Source organism: Talpa occidentalis, unplaced genomic scaffold (genome assembly GCF_014898055.3).
Source record: "Talpa occidentalis isolate TD23 unplaced genomic scaffold, MPIMG_talOcc4v2.1 talOcc4.15, whole genome shotgun sequence".
Lineage (NCBI taxonomy): Eukaryota > Metazoa > Chordata > Mammalia > Eulipotyphla > Talpidae > Talpa > Talpa occidentalis.
Genome location: NW_023601543.1, coordinates 66,647,527 through 66,669,702, shown reverse-complemented (window position 1 = coordinate 66,669,702; position 22,176 = coordinate 66,647,527). Strand labels below are relative to the sequence as shown.

Here is a 22,176-nt window from a genome sequence, read left to right as displayed (position 1 = left end):
TCATATTTTCTTCAGTACCCCAAGACTAAAACATGAAGAAATCTCTTTTATCAAAATACACCAAAACCTGAAAACCTTGCCCTAATAGATTAGGATGCTGTTTTATATTGCTTACATTTAATTCAAATCTTTATAAATTAAAAGTCTATAGCATATGGATAAACATATATATCATATAGAGCATAGCATATTTTTATAGCAAATATTAATTCCATTTGTCTGGTTTTTGCTTCGTAAATCGGAATTTTAAAGATTTAGGAGAGTGGAAATTGTCTTCTTCATTTATTTTTTATATTCATTTATTTACCTTTTAACAAAATTATATTAAATAGTACTATATACCTGTTAGTATACTAGATATTAACACAAAGCTAAATAACATATATCCTCTCCCTCCCTCTAAATACCTGTTCATGATTAGTGTTGCATAAAATTGTATTTAATATACACATATTTATTTAAGTTGAAATTCATTTTAATTTTTGTTTTCCTAGATCATCCACAAAAACGTGAATTTGAATATGAAATGATATTTGACTCTGAAGATGTGAAGTCTAAAATGGAATCTTGTGTGACTTTATATGTGCTCGAAAAAATTTACTGTATTGAGACTAGAAAGATAACATTGGTCTTCAATTTGATATTCTCACCAAGGAAACCATCAAGGTAAACCTTTTAACACTCCCCCTTTAAACATTATTACTCTTTTAGACTAATTATTATTATACTAAATAATGTTGATTGTTCTTGCCATCATTCTACATTTTTGGATTGTACTACTGCTTTGATGCTGTTGAGGTACATATTTTGGGTTGGATTATGTTTAGCCATAAAGTAGTTCAAACAATTAGACATCTAAGATAACCCTCATAAATTGCTACTTTGCCTAGGTCATTCGAGTATAATATTAACAAAAGAGATCTATTTAATTAATAAAAGAAAAAAGAAATTCTGACTTTGGCACTGTGCATTGTCAAATGATGTTCCCTACTACTGTTTCTCAGAACCAGTTCCAATGATGACAGTGAAACTGACCTATGTTGTTTTGCAGTTGGTATCATTTTGACCACCCCGAACCATAACATTGCATATCCTGTTGTAAGAGGCTAGTATTGTAATCTCAAAATAGTGAGCTTTGAATGTCCTCTGGGAAAACTAATCCAGTGTCTTTGTATTTACTTCTTAGATAACTAATACTTAGCACCTGCAGATAATGTATGAGAGGTCTCACTTGAAGTATGTTTTACGTTGTTTTTTTTTAAAACCAGAGACAACACTACAGCGGGGGAGAAGGGAGTAGGATCAAAACAAGGGTGGTGGGAATTTTACGGAGACTAACCAAGATGAAAATGCACACATTGTACAAAAATGAAAAATGATGTAAAATATATAAAAGAAAAAAAATATAAAAGAAAAAAGAAAAAGGAAAAAAGAAATATATTTTATGTTTTAATGTGAGAGACTGATCAAGACCACAATATACACAGAGTACAAAAATACAGCTGGATGAAAAAAAAAAAACCTGTAATGACTGTGTATTTGATATAATCATGCATGTATTCAAAGTGGCTTTGACTGTGTTGTCCAATAACTAAAAGATACCAGGGTCATTGTCAGGAAGCAATAATAAAATCAAGCCACAAAAGGTTTACTATAGATATTGACATTATTCTCTATCTTTTCTTTCATTTTCATATCTGTCTATATTTATTTTTAGTATATTTGTTATTTAACTTTGTGTTATATTAATTTGGTGATATGGAAATTACTAGCAACAGTGAATGGAAAAGTGCTATCTTTGGTGAATCTGAGCAGAAACTATGAGAATTTGTATTCACTTGAAATTTTGTGGATTTAGAGCTTGGTGAGTTCCTGAGAAACTAATTTAGGACAACCTGTATGCACGATTCATAAAGTTCTGAGTGTTGTGTGATATTCTGATGTAATATTTCTATTTTGTGCTCATATGTATATATTCATTCACTTTTGCCATTCCTTCTTCTCTATTTGGAATGGTTTGCTACTAGGCACACAATTAAATGATAACCAAGAGTTCTAAATTATGAAAAAGAAAAAGAAAATAATTGTACCCCAACCATGATTTACATAGATAATTGAAATAACTATTCAATTCAGTTCTCTATTTGGTATGTTAAAAAAAGGAAAACAATGTTTTGGTAAAAGGAAAATAGTAACATTATTTCACAACAATTGCAAGGTAATTTTTCACACTCATCCTTTTGACATAGTAGTGTTGTACATAATAACAACAGTCAGGGCCCTAAGTGGTGGTTTTAAAAAAAAAAAAACAGGGCTATTATTCCTAAAGGTCTTGACTTTTTCTTTCAATAATTATTCTTTCAATAATTGGTCTTCATATTGCTACTATTGCTACCTCACAAGAGGATGACTTCTAGAATTTCAAGCATTGCTATATTTTATTTATTTATTTCCTATTTAACTCTGAATCAACCTTTAGACTATCCAAGATTCATTTGGAGCAAAGAATGGCAGAAGTAAATGAATATATACATATATGTCCACAGCATACGTACTTTTTATACATATGTGCTTTTTCTTTCAATAATTATTCCTAAAGGCCTTGACGTTTTCATTCAATCTAATATAAAAAGAAAAGATATCAGGAGTTAATATTGCTATGAGTTAATTTGATAACTTCTAATTTAACACAGACAAACATTTTTTAAAAATGAAAAAAATTATAGATATTTTCCTTATGAAATATTTAGAAATAATTTTCTTACCTCATTTTTTTTTTCCTGGAACTTTCCACCTGTTTAAGAGATATATGGGATAAGAACCTAGGGTCCTATTTCACAGAGGAAAAATAAACCAGAGGTCATGGGATAGGAACACATTTGTCATGGGTGATGAATATGGAGGAGTCCAAGGTTTCTCTAGCACAGAGAGCAGAAGAGAAAGTAAGATTTGAGAGTTGTGCCTGAATCTATCTTATCAATCATATAAGTGTGTTGAGCCTATGAATTTGTTTTTTATGCTAGAAACAATAAGAAATGACTAAAAGACTAATACTTGTGGAAATGTTTTAGGACAACTTGTGTACATGAGTCATAAAATTCTCTAAGTGCTGTGTACATATGTATATTTTCATTTACTTCTGCCATTCTTTGCTCCAAATGAATTTGGGATGGTCTAAAGGTTGATTCAGAGTTAAATAAAAAAATAAGTAAATAAAATACAACAATGGTTGAGATTCTAGAAGTCATCCTCTTGTGAGGCAGCAATAGTAGCAATATGAAGACCAAGTATTAAAACAGAACTCTGGAAATAGTGCTCAGAAGAATAGAGTTTCATTTACTAAGACAGGAGAATGTGAAAGACATACTAGATTAGGGTTTACATTTTGATAATAATTTAAGGTCATATCAGTCTTGGTTAGACTGCATAAGTTACATTGCATTGTATTCCACTGTCTCAATGCAATGCACTTTACTGTTACCAGCAGCCTATTAAAGGCATATTTGTCGATTTTTGGCAAATGTTCTATGATAATATAAATAATGTGGCAATGAATATCCTTATACATATCACTTCTCAAAATTGTCAGTCCTCACATACGATATTATAGCCACTCCATTACATCTTTAGGTCATTTCCACCCTAACCAAGTCAGCAGGTAGCCAGTCATTCCTCGACTCCTTAGTTGCCTCGTCTTTCCACTCTTCTTCATAGCCCATGCTTAGAAAGACATTTCCACTGTCTTCATTAATTCAACTGCCACTCAATTATGTATTATAGTGTAGGGTGTGTGTGGTCTTTGTCAATTACGATTCATTTCTTTAAGTTTTAATTTAAGTCAATTATATGGACCTTTGTAAGTGTTCACAGAGAATATGAATTTTCTAAATGAAGCAAGAAATGAAAACACTTTCTCATAGTACTTAATTTTGAATAGGAAATCTCCACATGGAATACCTGTTAAGTTTCAATACTTGTGTCCATTTACCAATGTTTACGTAGATTTTCAGATATAGTGTTCTATGATGGTTAAAGAAAATCTATAATCGATTTGCGTGTATTATTGTTTCTTAGTAAGTAACTGGAGAGTAGACAAAATGCCCAACAAAATATAAACTGTGACCTAAAATATTATTTCTAAAATGTAATTAACAGTTATCTATATTTTTTTTTTTTTATAGAGGCATGCTTTTTATTTATTTGTTTGCTGGTTTGTTTGTTTGTTTTGTTTATACATGCACTGGGTACAGTCAGAAGCGCGGGAGGGTGAGAGAATTCACCAGAGCCAGAGCGGGGAGCAGAGCAGGCAGAAGGACCGAAGTACACTGCTGAGGGGAGCAGCGGGCGGCAGGAGAGGTCTGCACGCCATGTGGGACCCTCCTCTGGTGGCCGGGGAGCAGCCGGGGATCGAACCGGCGCCGCAGAGGCCGCGGGCAGCTTCGCAACCCAGCGCTCAACCGCTGCGCCACCGGGGAGGCCCAGTTATCTATATTTTTTAAGAATTAAAATTCTCACTTTTTATTGAAGCTGCAAGGTTTACTTGCATTTTCATTTAGATGTTGATCCACTATATTATCTTAACTTGTTTTCTTGTACTATCTTTTACAATCTCTTTTTCTATTCAAGTACTCACATTACATTGAAAATAGAGTGCATAACAGATGGGATCTGGAAGTATCCCCTAATGTTGGTTGCTACTGAGCCTGATGTAGATGATGTCATCGATATTGAAGGGGTTGGTTTATTTAAGGAATCTCTTATGGACTTCAGGATGACCAGTCAGACAAGGTAATATTTCTATTTCTCCTTCTAACTTATTTCACTTAGCATCAACCCTTCTAGCGCCGTCCACTTCAAATGTCATGAGTTTATATTATTTGATTGCCGAGTAGTACTATATTGTGTATATATACCAGTCTGTTTTGGGTGACTTAGGTTGTTTCCGTATCTTGGCTATTGTAACTAGTGCTGCTATAAACATGGGCATGCAGGTTTTATTTCAAACTGTTTTTTTTTTTTTTTAAAAGATCTTTTTAAAAAAAAAAAAAAGATTTATTTATTTATTTATACAAGCGTCAGAAGCGCGGGAGGGTGAGGGAATTCACCAGAGTCAGAACGGGGAACAAAATAGGCAGACTGACAAAATACACTGCTGAGGGGAGCAGCGGGTACAGCAGGAGAGGTCTGCGCGCCATGTGGGACCCTCACCAGCAGCTGGGGATCGAACTGGCTCTGCAGAGGCTGCAGGCAGCTTCACAGTCCAGCTCTCAACTGCTGCACCACCAGGGGAGGCCCTAATCATAGCTGTTTTAATATCATTCTTCTAATTCTGACATTCCTACCAAGTCTATTACTGATGTTTGCTCTGTTTCTTCAAAATAATTTTTTTTTTGTGTTTTGGTAAGAAGTTTTTTGATAGCTGAACATGGTATCCTATGTAAATTAAGCTATTTTAAGTAGGCCTTTAGTGACATAGTAGTGTGATTGGGTCCTCCTAAAATTTCTAACTCTCAGACTTACCTACACCAATCCTACAGCAATTCATAAATTACAGTTCAGGTTCTCCCTGTGACAGTTTGCAGTCATGCCTCTCTGAATTTCCCTTTCTTTCTCTCAAATCTTGAGATTAGTTGTTTGCTCTGTGTCTTTCCTTCTCATAAGGATCTAAGAAGGTTTGTTGATTTTTCATTCTGTTTAGCTTTTTACTTGCTGGTGGTGATTTCCAAGTGCCTTACATTAGGAACCAGAAGTCAGAATTTCAGTTTGTTTTCTTTTGTCTGTAATTTACACCATTTGTATCTGCAGTTCAGTAGTTTTCATGAATAGAACCTCTAATTCTTTTATATTCATATGGCCAATTTCCAAAATTTAAAATGGTTATTTTTTTTAATTTTTTAACATGCATAAAGTTTTTGTTTTATTTACTTCTTTACTTTTACCATTTATTTTTTAAATAAATTTTATTTTTATATTCCCCATACAATTGCAACCCCCTTATTTTTAATTGTGCAGATTTACAGTGCTTTTGGGAAGGGATCTGTTAACCTCATGCAGTCAATTAGAAGTGAATACTGTGTAATATAGTTGCATGTAAGTGCCTCCTGAAATTTTATATTTCAACTGTTGACTAGAATATGATGGTAATTACACTGGTTTTCTTCACTATGCAGTTCCCCCTCCCACTCTGGTAGGCTCAGTTCTGCTTTCATGAAGGGAACAGGGAGTGTTTCGTGTTACTGGATTACAGTGAGCACATGCCCTGCTTATGCATCTTGAGAAGCAGACTATGGGAAGTAAACACTTAACTTACTGGTTTTCTTCATTTCTGAAGCTAATGACATGCCTGCCTGTGTTTTATGATGCCTCATGCTGTTCCCTGTTCTTACTAGAGAAATTAACTTTATAGAGGAATTGTGCATGGGTGATGTATTCTATCTACATACTTCAAACTGGATGATGGACAATTAAATGTATAATTACCTGTTATAGTTGGAACACTCGCATTTGATAGAACTGAGTTTCACTTAACATTCTAAAATCTTTTATAATGTTTATTTAACAACTTCCATAGATATTTCAAGTTATTAGATATTCTGTTCATGTTTAAATTAATTTGACCACATTCAAAAAGATGTTCGTGGCTAGTGAAATAGTTTCAATTGATTTTATCATAGCTGTGAATTTTCTCAAATATAATATTGGCCAAAAAAACAAGTTGGAAATAAGCCCCCCAAATTATATTTTTCAGTTTCCCAGTGTTGTTACCATTTGTTATTCTTAATTCTCTTAATAATTTATTTCACTAATACCACTCTAGTTCAGGTAGTTTTCCATTAATTAGATCTTGTACTTTTAGTCCTTTTCATTATAATCCATTTAATGCATTGCAATAAAATCAGTCTTCTTAAAACATTGTTGTAAACATGTGACTTCCCTTGTGAGGAACATTTGATGGGTGGCATCTGAACTATGCATGCTGTTCATGGTCCTAGGCTGCTCAGACCTTCCAGATTTCCCTTCTGTTGTCTAAAACACACCTTCTACTTCAGTCATGAAAAAATAGTCACTATACTCAGTATCTGTCTTACGCATTATCCCTTACCAATCTTCATTTTCCTTCTGCTTTTAAAATGCCTTTCTCATCTCCAACTTTCTAAATTATACTCATTGTTATTTTCATCACAATATAATTTTATTTTACCAGTTAAACCTTAAGCTCATATGGGACTACATAAACCAATAATTGTTTTTCTTTAAATGCATGTGCCTTGTATTTCCACTCAGATTACATGTGTCCATATATATGTATATCGTCCTTAGGCAATACCTACAGGTGTTTTTTTTTTTTTTTCCTTTGTGCCATTTCTTGTTGTTTTGTATTTCTAGTACTGGACTTGGTTCAGAATAGTTCCTAATAACTATCCTAATAGTGAATCAACCTTAGAAAAATAATTTAAAATTACTTATTTTAGTCATTCAACAAAATTTCCAAAGATAAGTATTCCTGTTAGGAATCAAGATAATTTAAGTATTGTCTTAGGAAAATGACTGTTGTTTCATGTGAGAGAACAAAATGGCACTCTGCCTTAATATCAAAATATAAATCCAGTATGAAACTCATAGTATGGTCATTTACTTTGGAGGATTATAAGATTCTAATGTGCTTTTCTCCTGTAAATGCTTAAATCAAAGTTAATATTCAATAAATATTAATTTAGCTGTAAAATCAACTAAAAGGTACTATGTCGCTTGCTACAGCAAACATGAAGGTAGGGCTTTATACATATTATACATCATTAGGGAATAAGCATATGGAGAGTGTTATTTCATTCTGATTATATTTTACTATATAGAAAGTGAGTTCCACATGGGATCATGTTTATTCATCTTTGCAAACTCAGTACCGAGGTGCTCAATAAGTTATTTCAATCAACAGGCATTTTGAAATGAATCTTGAAGGTTAAGTTGTCATTTGCAAGGCAGATTAGGGAAGGGAGTGAAGAAGTTCCAGAAGAAGATAGCGTATGTGCAAAGTTCCAGGAGATGAGACAGTGGATTCTATCAAAAGAACTAATAGTAGTTAGAATTGCTCGAGTGTAGAGTACCATGAGAGGCTAGGAGGAGGTAAGACCAAAGGGGCAGTCGTTAAGTTCTTTTTTTTTTTTATTTGTTTTTTAATAAAAAATTTTATTTTTATATTCCCCATACAATTGCAGCCACATATGGCTCCTAGAATCTATGATTCTATTCAGTTATCATTTATGAAGGGCAAAGCAGAATGAGTGGTAACCATTTCTGATTTATCAATGTAATAGTTATTGCATACCTTCTTTGTTCCATTCCTCTGTAGTTAACAATTAAAGTATTTGATATCTTTGTTTTACATGCTTTGAAAACATGAGATATAAGCACAAATTTGCATTTGGTAAAATGTTTTCTACATTATAGGACTTTGGGTAAATATCAATTAGTGAATAAATGAATAAATTCATGAAATAAAGACAGACATCTTGAGGATTAGCCTAATGAGTTATTCAGAAATCACAAAAGTTAGAAAATTAAATATTAAGTAGATCTATAGAATATATCTTGTGTTAGTATTTTAATTTTCTGTTCTATGTACGTTCAATGTTTATTTCAGTGCTTGCTTACACACACGTGTGTATACACACATATATAATTTTATTTTCCTTAATTGAAATTTTTAAATGACCATTTAAAACACTGGGAAAGTTGTCAATGATTGTGATATTTCTGGACTTGCAAAGTGTGGTGGCAAAATGCATGGGTGATCAACATTCAAAATGTGTGCTTTCAAGAGAAAGCCAAAAGGAAAGCAATTTATTTGACAGCAATGTAATTTGCTGATGGCTGATTGATGGGCATGCAGAACATTAATGTGCCCTTATCAGATGTAATTGTTGGAGTCCATTAAGAAAAAAAGGAGAGAGCCAAGATGTAAAATTCTCAACTCTTGAGTCAAAAAATGTCTTTTACCTGTTTCATAAGCAATCTAAAGTTATTACTATTTATTTTCAGCAAAGGAGATAAATAGTGCTCTACATTAAAGTAGCAGCTTTGTTAATAGTTTAAAATTACTTTGAGTAGGTTTTTGGTATAAGTAGCAAATAAGACCTTAAACCACAATATTTAACTTTAAAATAATGAATAATATTTAGAGAATATTTAATATATATCATACTATTAATAAATTATTTTTGTGGTCATAAGACTAAATTCTTTTGTTAAAAACTCATAAAGAGAAGGATATTCCATTATACCTACCCTAATTTTAGCCATTGCATTGCTTTTCTTTCCTCTGCAAAGTCCCAGCCTCCTTGTGTTTACATTTTTTTTTTTTAAGAGAATTTTCTTCAGTTATTCTTTAAGGTTAGGTCTGCTGGTGATAGATTCTCTTTACTTTCTTTAATCTGAGATTCCTTTCATTATTCAAGGACATTTGTCCTTAAAATGGAATTTATGAATCAAAGTTCTTTTCTTTCACCAATTAAAAATTCTTGTGCCACTTCCTTCTGGCCTGCATGGTTTCTGAGGACAGATGTACTGTCATTTGAGCCTGTTGTTCCACTATAGATAATATTCCATTTCTCTCTAGTGTCTGTCAAGATGTTTTCTTGGACGTTAGTTTTCAAAAGTTTGATTTCGATCAGTCTAGTCATGTAATGTCTGTTGTCACCATTAAGGAAGACAGGAACTAGGATTGTTCTGTTCAATGCCAGAAATATAAGGGATGCTTAGTAAGTATGGTCTGAGGGTATGGAAATCCCCAAGAACTTTGGTTCCCATGACAATAAGTAACAACGATTATTGAATATAAATTTGCCTTGAATGCCCTTAGGGATAAAACAGAAGATTGATGTGTTTCTTAGGTTTCTGGGGAATACTAACACATAATTATTTTGCTCTTTCTATTGAGAAATCTTAATAAATTCTTGCAAAAACATTTCTTAAAGTTCAGCCAGTTCTTTAAAGAAATGTCAGTTTTTTATCTTTATTTACTACATAAAGCCATTACACCAATATATATGGAATCTTTTCAAAGAAAATTGTTTATTATAATAACAGAGTTTTTAATGGTTAATCAGCTCTCAATAAAAATATTTATGGGCATAATTAGAGATCTGCTCTTCTAATACCTTTACTGATTATCCTGTATAACTTTCTCAGTTTGGTCAGTTTTAAAATATTCCCTGTGCCATTGGGAGTGCAAAAATGAAGGTATATTTATTGGCAGGCAGAGATTTTTAATATCATACTTGTTTACTTTAAGAGAGCTATCTATTTTCCTTCATCCAGTTTTATATGTACATTTGGCCTGCACAACACTTGGCTTTGCCATAACCTTTGCTACTACAGGTATGTTAGATATCTACACCACATTTCCCACATAGGTAAAAATTAAAGAGATATAAAGGTATAGTCTACCTAAAATATGAATTGAAGTGACTTTTTAACCTGTATGAGACTTTTATGAGTGAAATTATTTTTATTCTTTCTTAGCTATAAGAAGTAAACATCCATGGATTTCACAAATTCTGAGCCATTATATTCTGTCCTTTTTGTCCTTGCTAATTAATCACTTTGCAACATTATCCTGTTTTTAATTTAATGAAAACATAAGAACTAAATCATTTGAATTCAAAATAAGACAAATTCCACCCTTCATTGCCTCACTTGTGATTGCTTTTGACAGATAAAATTATATGATTCAATCATCAGTTATAAGAGATTTCAATAAAAACAAGTCTAAAAATTTTGGAGGATACTCATGAAAGAAAACACTTAATAAAGATGTAAAATGAAGTGTATGAGTTTTCTGGAAGATTGTCAGCGTGATTATCTCTGTCTCTAAATGGGAAAATAAATTATTCTAATAGTCTACTTTGTCTCTAAACCTAATTGGAAACTCTGCCTGCATTTAGTTAGTGGGAAACATAGACCACAGACCAAGGCCCATATTTACTGTCAAAAAAAGGGAAGAACGGAGACCTGTAGCATTATGTTACACTCAGATGCCAATATGATTCATTCTCCCAGTGTGCTGGGTGATATCCTAATTTGTATAGACTGATGATAATAATAATACTAATGTTAGTATTTTATAGATATGCTAAACCTGATACTTTTCTATGATTAAAGATAAAATTGTCTATGATTTGGCCTTCTTAAAGTAATAAACTCGTGATTATCACTTTCATGATTCCCCTACACATATGAATTCTTGATCCCCATACATGTTTTCTCAATCTAATTCCAATGTGCTTGGAATGTGCCTTTGTACTTTCAGTGGGCCTTTGCAAAAAGATAAGACAAATACAATTTCTGCAATATGCCATTCTGTTTATTTTTGTATTTTCACTGGGTCCCTTGATTTTTTAATATCTCTGAGATAATTTTTTATGGCTACTGCCAGCAAATGTATGAAATAGGATTGATCTCTAACATGATAAGGTCTATTACTTTATGTCCTTGCATATTTTTAAAATTACATAAGGAAAGCAATTATAGCAATATATTTGCATAGAAACAAAAGAGAAACAATCATTCCACTTTATTATAATCACAATTTTCTGAGTTCATTTTTAATATCATAAATATTAGGTGTTTTGTTCAAAATTTGAAGCAGCTAGTTTTTTCATTGCATTTCTACTAGCATTAAGTCCAAAGAGAGTCTCGACAGAAATATGAAATATATCTCTTTCATTAGATTTCAGTAAACATTTTCCTAGTGGATGAATGTATTTATCAGAAATTCTGGGCTCTGTAGTTATATATGTCAGATGCACTACAAATATGAAGTAAAATGATTAACTGTTATTGGGTAGTGCTGCCTGTATATAGTTTCTATGTAATGTGTACATCAAGCAGTTGGATTTTGTTCATGGTGACAGGTTTTCCACAGTGTGGATTCCATAAGATCTGCTGCGAAACCTGTTGATACCTCCCCTTGTATGTATTGAGTCTTTTTTCTCTTAATGCTTCAAAATTATCTTTTTGATTATACATCTCATTGTGTATTTCTTTAGTTTCATCCTATTTAGAATCTGTTGAATATCATGAATTTGAGCATTTCATTCCCAAGATTTGGGGCATTTTCTTATTCATTTTCATAAGTTTTCTGTCCCTATTTCTCTCTCCTTCCCATATGTTTGGCCATTTGATAGTGTTACATAACTCCTTTAGATTTTCTTCGTCTGCTTTCCATTTGCTTTTCTTTTTGCTCTTCTAACTGGATAATTTTTTTGAATATATATTAAAGTTTTTTTTTTTAATCTAACTGGATAATTTCAAATGACTTGTCTTCAACACCCATGTTACTTCTTCTGCTTGATCAAATCTGCACTTATACCCCTCTAGTGAATTGTTCCTGCAGCTTTGTATTCTTGAACTCCAAAATTTATTTGGTCTTTTTTTTTATATTTTCTGTCCCTTTGTTGAAATTCACATTTTGTTCATGCACTGTTCTCTGGATATCATTGACAGTTATTTTGAATTATTGTCAGGTAATACCTATGCTTATTTAAGTATGTTTCTGGATAGTTATTTTCTTATTTTAATTAGGTAATTTTTTGTTGGTATTTTTCATTAGTTCGTTTTGGTGTCTACACATATGAAAAAACAGCCAACTCTCCCAGTTTTTATGGACTTGCTTCATACAGGGAAGATCTTCATCAGTCACTGTGGTAGAGATTCTTGGAGCCTCTCAAATCTTTTCTGTGACTATGATTCTGAACTTGTGCATGTCGATTACTCATTAGATTTGCTAGTTTCTATTTTGTCAGAAGTTTGTCATTTGTTGCTCCCTCTGATGTGTATTTTTGTACTGTGGACACTCTGAAGCAGCAGTACACTGCCCACATCTTTTTTATTTTTCCTTTAGAGGCCCCTAGGCATCTAGAGTTAGCACATTTCTTTTTTTTTTTTAATTTTTAGAATGTATTTGTTGATAAATTTTACATCATCATTCATTTTTAAGCAATGTTTGCTTGCTTTTCTCAGGTGTAGTCCCCATCCAATTCCCACCACCTGTTCATCTGTGCACTGTCACCATAGTCCCTTGTGCTCCTCCCCCCTCCTTCCAAATTCTCTCCCACCCCCCTATTTCTATCAGTTACCTGAGATAGGCTAGACAGAAATGAGAATCTTAAACAGACCACTGAAATGCCAGAAACTTGGACACGTTGCAGTCTTCTTTCTCTGCCATTAGGTAGAGGCTTCTACACTGTATCGGTTTCTGTCTGCTTTATTATGGGACCTCTGGACAATTGCTCTCAGATGCGCCAATATACCTAGAATATGTCAGGTCCCATCAATACTTCAAGTAGGCAAGGCAGAAGCCAGGGGCCTACCCTGGTGGCACAGTGGTTGAACGCTGGGCTGCAAAGCTGCCCCAAGCCTCTGCAGCGCCGGTACGATCCCTGTCCGCCTGCCAGGGTCCCATATGGTGCGACAGACCTCTCCTGTCGTGTCCGCTGCTCCCCTCAGCAGTGTACTTCGTCACTCTGCCTGTTCTGTTTTCCGCTCTGGCTCTGGTGAATTCTCTCACCCTCCTGCGCTTCTGACTGTACCCAGTGCTTGTATAAATAAATAAATAAATAAATCTTAAAAAAAAAAAAAAAAGACAGAAGCCAGTCCCTCAGTTAGCTCTCCACTCTCAAATGTCCAAATGTTGGATGCCTGGTTCAGTCTTCTCTTCTGGAGGAAGAAACGGGAATTGGGAGAGTCCACATAATGGTGTAGTGCTTCACAGGGAGGGGAGATTATGGTAAGAGCAGGACTCAGACTTTCCTATTGACTTCGCAGCAGCTGTTTTTGGGCTCACCTGGAGAGCAGATTCTCTTAACTGGTTTCTGAGTTTCTCCCAATGGGTATCAATCCATATATTTCTGAATCAGTATTTCCATGGGGAAAAAAGGGACCCTGAGTCTTTATATTCTACCATCTTGCTGATATCACTCCTCTGCATATTCTGTTTTATACATATCTCATATACTGAATCTTACATCACTGCCTAGCACTGGTAATTGAATGTTTTAAAACAGAAATCATAATGTTTAAAAACAACAATCATAATGATGACTATATTAATATTGATTAATCTTTATAGAGCACTATTCACATGTCAGACACTAATGTAATGACTTTATAGGGATTAGTAACATCATTTAACACATAGGAAAACTGAAGTCCAAAAAAGCTAAGTACGTTTTTTAAAGTCATATACCTAGATCGAGCTGGGCTCTTAATCCAGGCTATACATATTCATAGTCCACTTTCACAAATCCTCTGCCGTGACATTCAGTACACATTTGCTAGTGGATCAGTGGGCCCAACGTGAATCTCCCATCTTCCTTGTGTTTCACAGCTGGATCTATTCTAGGAAACTGCATTCTATCTTCTACCTGCATCTCCCCTGTGAGTTTGAATTTTAAATTCCTCTCTTACAAACTCGCATGTTGTACTCTTTCGTGCCTTATTCCACCAAGAATTTCCTCAACTTCTTTCAGTCTTCATCTCAAATGTAATCAGCCTTGACATGAAAATGGTCACTTGAATCTTAAATGTCATTCAGTTCACTTCAGATCATAGCCACTCATCTTCAAGCCCAAGAATGTTTAATGAAGCTGTAAAGTAGTTTTGCCTCACTTAGTGAAGCAAGCTAAAAGTGAGCAAATATAGCACATTGGAATAGTAGTAAAAACATAGGTTTTATGATAGCTGTTATGGTAGGACATTTTAGATATGGATTTACTTACAAATGATTGGATTTTCATTTGGGGCATTGAATCCTTCCAGTTTTTATAGGAACAGCATTTTATTCTTTGTACAGTATAAATATGTGACTGAAAAAAACCTTCAGAATCCATTTTGTCACCCCAGGAAGAATGAAGCTCTTCTTCATTTAAAAAATGTCTCCTCACTATCATTCTGTAAGCATTCCATGAAGTAACACGTATTAGACTCACAGCTGCATAGTAGCATTAATTTTTAACTATGCTCCTACACAGCAGGATGTAAACTCTACCCATCAGTTTGTCACATAGAGAATGGGGTAATTATAAAATCTAATGCTTAATATTTATATTTTTGTTCCAGAGAATCTGAGCCATTCACTGCATCCTTCCTACATGGAAGTGATCCTGAGTTTTTTGTGAAACCTCAGGCTGGAAAACTTCTTCCTTATGACACTGATGGAACTCTCATCACGGTGGGTTTTAAACCCCGAATGTACAGTAAAAAATACAAAGCAACATTAGCAATCCAGGTGAGTCCTTCAATGCTATAAGCAAGGATATTTGTTGTCACTAAAGGCATTAAATGAATTAGGGAGAAAAGATTTCACCCAATGATTACAGATAAAGACTAACAACATTGTCTTGCAAAAGCCCACGTATTTCAAGTGTTCTTTCTTCTCTTAATTTCCTTTTATTTAGTAAAGAAGTTTTAAATAGGAAATGTAACAAAGATGTTACCATCACCAGTAGAAAGTAAGAAATTAGTTCCCTTCCATATTAGAGAAATACAGAAGAGGTAAATAATTACTGCAAAGTGATTTGTATATTCATATTTTGGCATGTTAGTATTTGCATATTCTATACTATAATAACCTATTTGAGAACTTTAGGTGATTTGAGATGGAGATGTTGAAACCTTTAAATAAGGTATTGTCAAAATGCCAAATTCTAAAATGAAGAAAATTGAATAGAAGTTAAATTTATTTTGAATTGGAAAAAACAATGTGCAGTTAATATAAGAGTCTGTTAAAGCGATCATTGTATCAAAGGTTAAGGTAAATACAATTTTTAAAATGTATCCAGTAATCAAAGTTTCTCCAAAAAATTTCAGACATTAATTCTCTAAGAATTTTTAGGCTAAAGACAGCTTTCAAATTATTTCTGAAAATGTATCTATTCCTACTGTTTCCAGGCACAAAGGACATGTTTTCAGGTTTCAAGACATAGCTGCTGATGCCAAAGTAATTGCAGTGTAGCTCCCACACATCTGTGGTTTTTTCTTTCTCTGGTTAGTTACCCATGATCAGTTGAAGTCTGAAAATGTTACATACAATGAGATATTTTGAAAGAGGGAGAAACCACATTTGCATAACTTTTATTACAACACATTATTACAATTGTATTTTATTATTAGCTATTGTTAATCTCTTACTATGACCAATTTATAAATTAGACTTTACCATAAGTATGCATATACAGGGAAAAAAAAACAGTATGTACTTATGGTTTGGTACTGTCTGAGGGATCAGGCATCCACTGTGGAACTTGAAATAGATCACCATAGATGGGGATGATTTAGAATCTAGTGTACTAGAATTCTAAATCAGACATTAATGAGGCAGTGCCATGGACACTTATTGCAAAATTATTTGAATCTTACTTGCAATGCATATAATAACACTTATGATTTTAAACATAGTGTATTTACAGGTGATTTTTTTCAATGGTCTTGGAAATGTGTTGTGCAAAGGAAGAAATCCCTACATGTAGTTCCCATTTGTAACCATTAGGCTCCGGATGGGAGTGTATTCCCTTCCATGTAGCTCACTTGTGTGTACCCATGAAGTGTGTCAATTTATTGTAAAAATTTATGTTGACAAATGCATGATCACCAGAATGTCACTTTGTTTTTCAAATTGAACACCCTTGTATGAAGAAAGTCTTATTTCACCCAGTTTTTGTATAGTTCTAGATTTGTTCTGCTTTTTACTCATTGATTTTGAATACATAATTACTATGGACACTGAATAGAAGAGTCAGTTATGAAAATAGGGCCATTCCAGAGGTGCAAGAAATTCCTGCACTTTGATAATTAAATTCCTGTACATTCTTTGATAGATATTACTCTACATATGAAACCCTGATTACTGCAATATTTACTTGGCCTGGACTTACCTAATTAAGTTTTCTGAACATACATGTTGCAAATCTTACTGTGAGGAAGAGGGCCTAGATAAATACAGGTAGCTCAGGAAATTCTGCAAAATTTATGATATTTGAGTATGAATAGAAACACATAGAAAATGCTAGACTGCCTAATTCAATATTGTCATCCAATGCATTTATGCAGAAGAAGAATTTTTATAGGTCCTTGAATATGTTATACTAACTTGGATTTAGATTATAATTGTCATTGATGATGTATACCAAGGTAGTAACTAAAAAACAAATTTGATATATTTAAGTAAGTTCTATGGCCACAAGTAAATTCTCATGTATAAATTAATCTTGTGAGGTATTGTTTTCATTAGTTGTTGTTCATCCTGGGCAACAATTTCATGCAAACTAAATGATTGTTTCCCCTTACATTACGTGGGTGCTTAGTTCACTCACAGGACAGATCTCCAGCTGGGAGAGGTTTTTTTTTTTTGTTTTTGTTTTTGTTTTTGTTTTTTTTAGTGAATGGATCTTAATTCATAAAACCAAATACTTTTCTGGATATATTTTCCGTGTTAATGATGTGTTATTATTAGTGCAGCTTCAATTTTGTATCTTTTCCATACCACACATGGGGAAGAGAGAGGGTATAAATTTAGTAAACATTTTCCTACATTTTCTTAGTCTCTGGCTATTTCACATAAAATCTCCTTCTCTGTTTCAAGACAGCAGATATGTACTGGTTGTATGCTATCAACGGGCTACCTCAAGTTACCACGCCACCAGTAAATGTAAAGGCCAAAGTCAATACTACGAATGAGATGATATTGAATAAGAAGAGGGTTCATCACCGCAATTTTGTCCGTGAAAATACTAAAGTCATAAGGACAGGGGTGTCCTCTACCATCAAAGGTGCTCCTTTGATGTTGAAGAATAAATAAAAAATAGTTTTCTCCCAAATATTTCTTGGTTTTAAGTAGAATTGATCATATTTTCAGTGTTGTTATTTCATCTTTTGAAGTATTTCTGAGGAATGTTTCAATTATTATAAGCCTTCTATGTTTATTTTTTAATGCTAACTAAATCTACTTTCTGAATATGTTATACCTAATTTCTAAGTTATGTGGGTGAGCTAAGTTGGACTGATTGCAAGTATCAGGATTGGTTAGTTTTAAGTGCAGTGGTACATCTGTTGTAAAACTGAAAAATTACTTCGGTAACAATACTGTTTCTAATACTGATGTTACTATTAAAGTTTAATTTCTCAAATGGATGTCTGAGTCTTTAAAACATTAATGGTAAAATTAGTATATAAGATGGAAGGATTCACTATTTTTAGATCTATTATTTTCAGTAATATGTGCTATTTAATAAGCAATTAAATGAAAATTCTATTCCACAAGTGTATATAGTCGTATGATCCTAAAAATACAGCTATATTTCAGAATGATCCAGGAGAAAGTTCATTTTCTCAAAGTAAAGGAGGGTATGTTACTTGGTCCTTATCACTGAGAGAACATATAATGATAACCAGCCAGTGGGACAACATAAATTTATAGATGTTTGAACCTCTAACCCCTAAAACAAATACAATGATGTAAACCAACTTTACCTCAATGACCATCATTGGAAGGGGGAAAAAAAGAATAGCGGACTTCCTCTTTATTTCTGAATAATCATTCACTGAATAGAGGATTTTACGTTAACGACTCTTTACTTTCAGCCTTGAAAAAGTGCTGCCCATGTCCTTTTTGCCTTTGGTAGATTCTAATAAGTGCATTGTCATTCTAATTGTTTTTCCCTTCTAGGAAAGGTATCATTTCCCTGTGGTTCTTTCAAGACTTGTCCTTTGCTTTCACTTCAAAAGTTTGACTGATGTGTGTTGGTGTAAATGTCTTTGGATTTATGCTATTTGGAATGTTATCAACTTTTTAAATCTGCAGATGTATGTCTTTTGTCAAATTTTGGTAATTTTCCTCCATTCTTTCTTCAAGTTACATTTTCAGCCCTACCCTGATGACATGAATATTAGAGTTTTTGTTTTAGTCTCACAGATCCCTGAAGTTCTGTTAATAATTCTACTTTTTTCTGTTATTCAAATTAGAATTATTCTATCAGTTCACAAATCCTTTTTCCTGTCCTCTGCCCTGTGTTGTTGGTTTATCCAATGTGATTTTTCATTTCAGGTATTGTGCTTTTTAATTCTAAAATTTTGTTTTGGTTCTTCCTCACATCATCCATTTTTTTGCTGAGACTTCCTTTTTCTTTGTTGATTCTATTGTTTCAAACATGCTCATAATCACTTGTTGAGGGTCGGGTAAGACCACCCTTTTTTGTGGTGCTTGCCTGGAATAGAGAAGTTTTTGTCTAATAGAGAAGGAGTAGAGGAGTTTTTGTCTAATTTTCTATCTGATAAGACCTTTTCTTGGTCCTTTCTCTAAAGAGAATAGGGTTTTCTTGAGAAATCACCACTGCGTTGTTCCCTGAGTTCAAGGCTGTCTTCCCTATATTTCAGAGTTATGCAGTAATACATAACAGGTATTTTAGTTCAACTTATTGGAGGAAGGGGGGAAGACCTCTTCCCCGAAGAGGTCTGCCTTCATTTTTACTTCATTAACTTAGACAGAACTAACATGTTTTTTCCCCATCCCTTCCAGCATCCTTGTCATGCTTTTATTTCAAGAGGCTTGGAGTTATTAATCTCTCTACTCTGTTGGAAGCTGCTTTCACCATGACTCACAGACCTCTTTGGGGTTTTTCTACTATCTGCTTCTATTTTGTCAGTACCAAGAGAAATTCTCACATGTAGGGGTTTGAGGTTAAACCCAGTGCAGTTAAAGGGCACCCTGATTTAGTGCCCTCTGAACACTGGCCTCTCCGGAATTTCCCAGCATTTGTGGTCACGCATCTCTCCATATATGGTAGTGCCCCTCTCCCACAGCATGGCCTGGGTAACCCCAACAGCATCTCCCTTCCTTTTGGTACCATAGCTCAAGCTCTTGTTACTGAAATCATTGGTATGAACTTTGTAAAAATATGTGAGCTTTACAGTTTTTTTTTTTAAAAATCACTTCATCTTTCCTGATCATAAACTTACTGACAAACATAAAACAGCCAAAGGCTTTGATGAAATGAAGCAAAGAATCAAGCATAATGTTCATAATTCTATAAGAAAAATGACCTAGTTTTACCTCAGTATTTATTTGCTTCTTAGATATTCAATAATTGCATTTTTTCTGAAGTGACTTGCACTAAAATAAATGACTGAAGAGTGCCTTATTGCTGACACAGATCACAGTTTGTTGCTAATGGAATGTTAACTGCTTTTTAAGTAACTCTGCATAAATCTGCTGATCCATAAAAGATTTATCTAAAAGGAATCCAATTCATTTTCTGGCTCTACCACTTCCAATGACATGAAAAATCTCCCGTATTCCACTTTGTTTCAGCCATTGCAATGCTGAGAATGGCACCTGGCTTGTGAAAGGATATTTTAATATGGACAAGTGACACATTTAATAATATGTCAAGGTTACCATTTAAGGAACAGACACTCCCCAAAAGAAAGATGATATTCAAACTTGTTCTTTAGTATAAAAATCATCTTTAGAGTATGTGGATTTGCTTCATTTTGAAGATCGGAAAGGCAGTGCTGAAAAAGAATTCTGAGGTTTCTAAAGGCAGACAAAACCTGAGTCTTCAGCTTTATCCCTGGGAATAAATTTCCTGTGTGATTCTGTATCTGGGACAACCACTCACAAAAGACCATGCAAAACCTTAGCAAAAGCATAAGTCAACAGCTCAGCAGATGTCTCAGTGGCTTGAATTTCCTTAGTGTCTATTTCCTCCCTGCCTTGTGTGCCTTTGTAGGACACTCCAGCCCAAGCAGAAAATGGTTCAATCCCAAGTATAGTTTGAAAATGGGGGCTTCCTTCTGAGACAGGAAGGAGCCCAGGATAAGGATAAGGACAGGACAGGACTCAAGGACCAAGTGTTGCTGTTCCCACAGGATTGTAAACCAGAGGTTCAAAACCTGATGACTCCAGGCCTGGACACCTGCTGCCATAAATTTCCTTGGCTCATTGTTTTGTATTTTGCTTTTTTTTTTTTTGGCCATTTCCAAGCTGTCTTTCCACAGCTTATCAATTTGGCTGCTATGAGAAGAGAATCACAGACCTTAGACCAGGCCGGTTCAAACTGTGGCTACGGGCTCACAACTTCCATGAGATGTTCACCAGGGAGATAGCCACGTGGCCTATACAACAACCCAGCTGCAGCTGCTGGTTCCCAAAACTAGAACAATGAATGGACTTTGGGCAAGTCCACTCTCCTGGATTTCTCAGTCAATAAATCGTAATCCCTTTGTTCTGAAATCCCATTCCTAAAACCTATAGAGACCCCCTAGCAATGCACCTCAGAGAGTTGTTCTCATGCCCAGAGAGGTCACCCCAGAGTTCTGTTTTCTTGCTCTTCCAATTGTTAAACACTTGCCTGCCTCCCTGGTGTCTGGAGTCCTCTTTTCAGTCATGACCAGAGGGTCTCAAGAGCCCTTTCCTGGCTTGGGAGCTGCGTCCCCATTTCCATTCCTTGGATTCCCAGCAGGTGAGCAGTGGACAGTGGCTGGTTCTCTCCCTGTGCCGTTGGAGGGTGGAGTTGGGCTGAGCAGCTCACGGTCTGCTCCATGTCAGTGACACTTCCAGGTCTGCATATTAATTGTTATTCTTTGAAACAATTATATATACCATCTGAAAATAAGACATGTATATGAAAAAAATTATGAAATAAGATGTCATTCCATAACTCTCATAGATGAATATATTTTTTTTAAGATTTATTCATTCATTCATTTATTTATTTATTTATACAAGCACTGGGTACAGTCAGAAGTGCGGGAGGGTGAGAGAACTCACCAGAGCCAGAGCAGGGAACAGAACAGGCAGACTGATGAAGTACACTGCTGAGGGGAGAAGTGGGCACCGCAAGAGAGGTCTGCGCACCATGCGGGACCCTCGCAGGTGGCCGGGGATCGAACCAGCGCTGCAGAGGCTGTGGGCAGCTTCGCAACCCAGCGCTCAACCGCTGCACCGCTGGGGGGGCCCTCATAGATGAATATTTTATTAAGCAAATTATTTTCTTTGAGTTATACTATGGTCCTCCCAGAATAGATATACCTAGTAGTTACTTAAATAATAGCTTACAAGGTGTTGTGTGAGCTGTGCAGGCTAAATAGATGTGTGCGAGCCATAATTTTTTTTTTTTGTGG

At 34.5% G+C, this 22,176-nt stretch overlaps 1 protein-coding gene across 1 annotated transcript in view; it reads left to right on the top strand.

The window, feature by feature from the left end:
• Positions 1 to 18,091, top strand: part of CFAP47 (cilia and flagella associated protein 47) — a 330,871-nt gene extending 312,780 nt beyond the window's left edge. Inside the window, exons 62-65 of the mRNA XM_054695900.1 lie at positions 495 to 666; positions 4,627 to 4,788; positions 15,118 to 15,286; positions 17,639 to 18,091. Of these exons, the coding sequence (XP_054551875.1) occupies positions 495 to 666; positions 4,627 to 4,788; positions 15,118 to 15,286; positions 17,639 to 17,854 (719 nt within the window). The 3' untranslated portion in view covers positions 17,855 to 18,091. The remainder of the gene's footprint in view (positions 1 to 494; positions 667 to 4,626; positions 4,789 to 15,117; positions 15,287 to 17,638) is intronic.
• Positions 18,092 to 22,176: the final 4,085 nt, after the last annotated feature.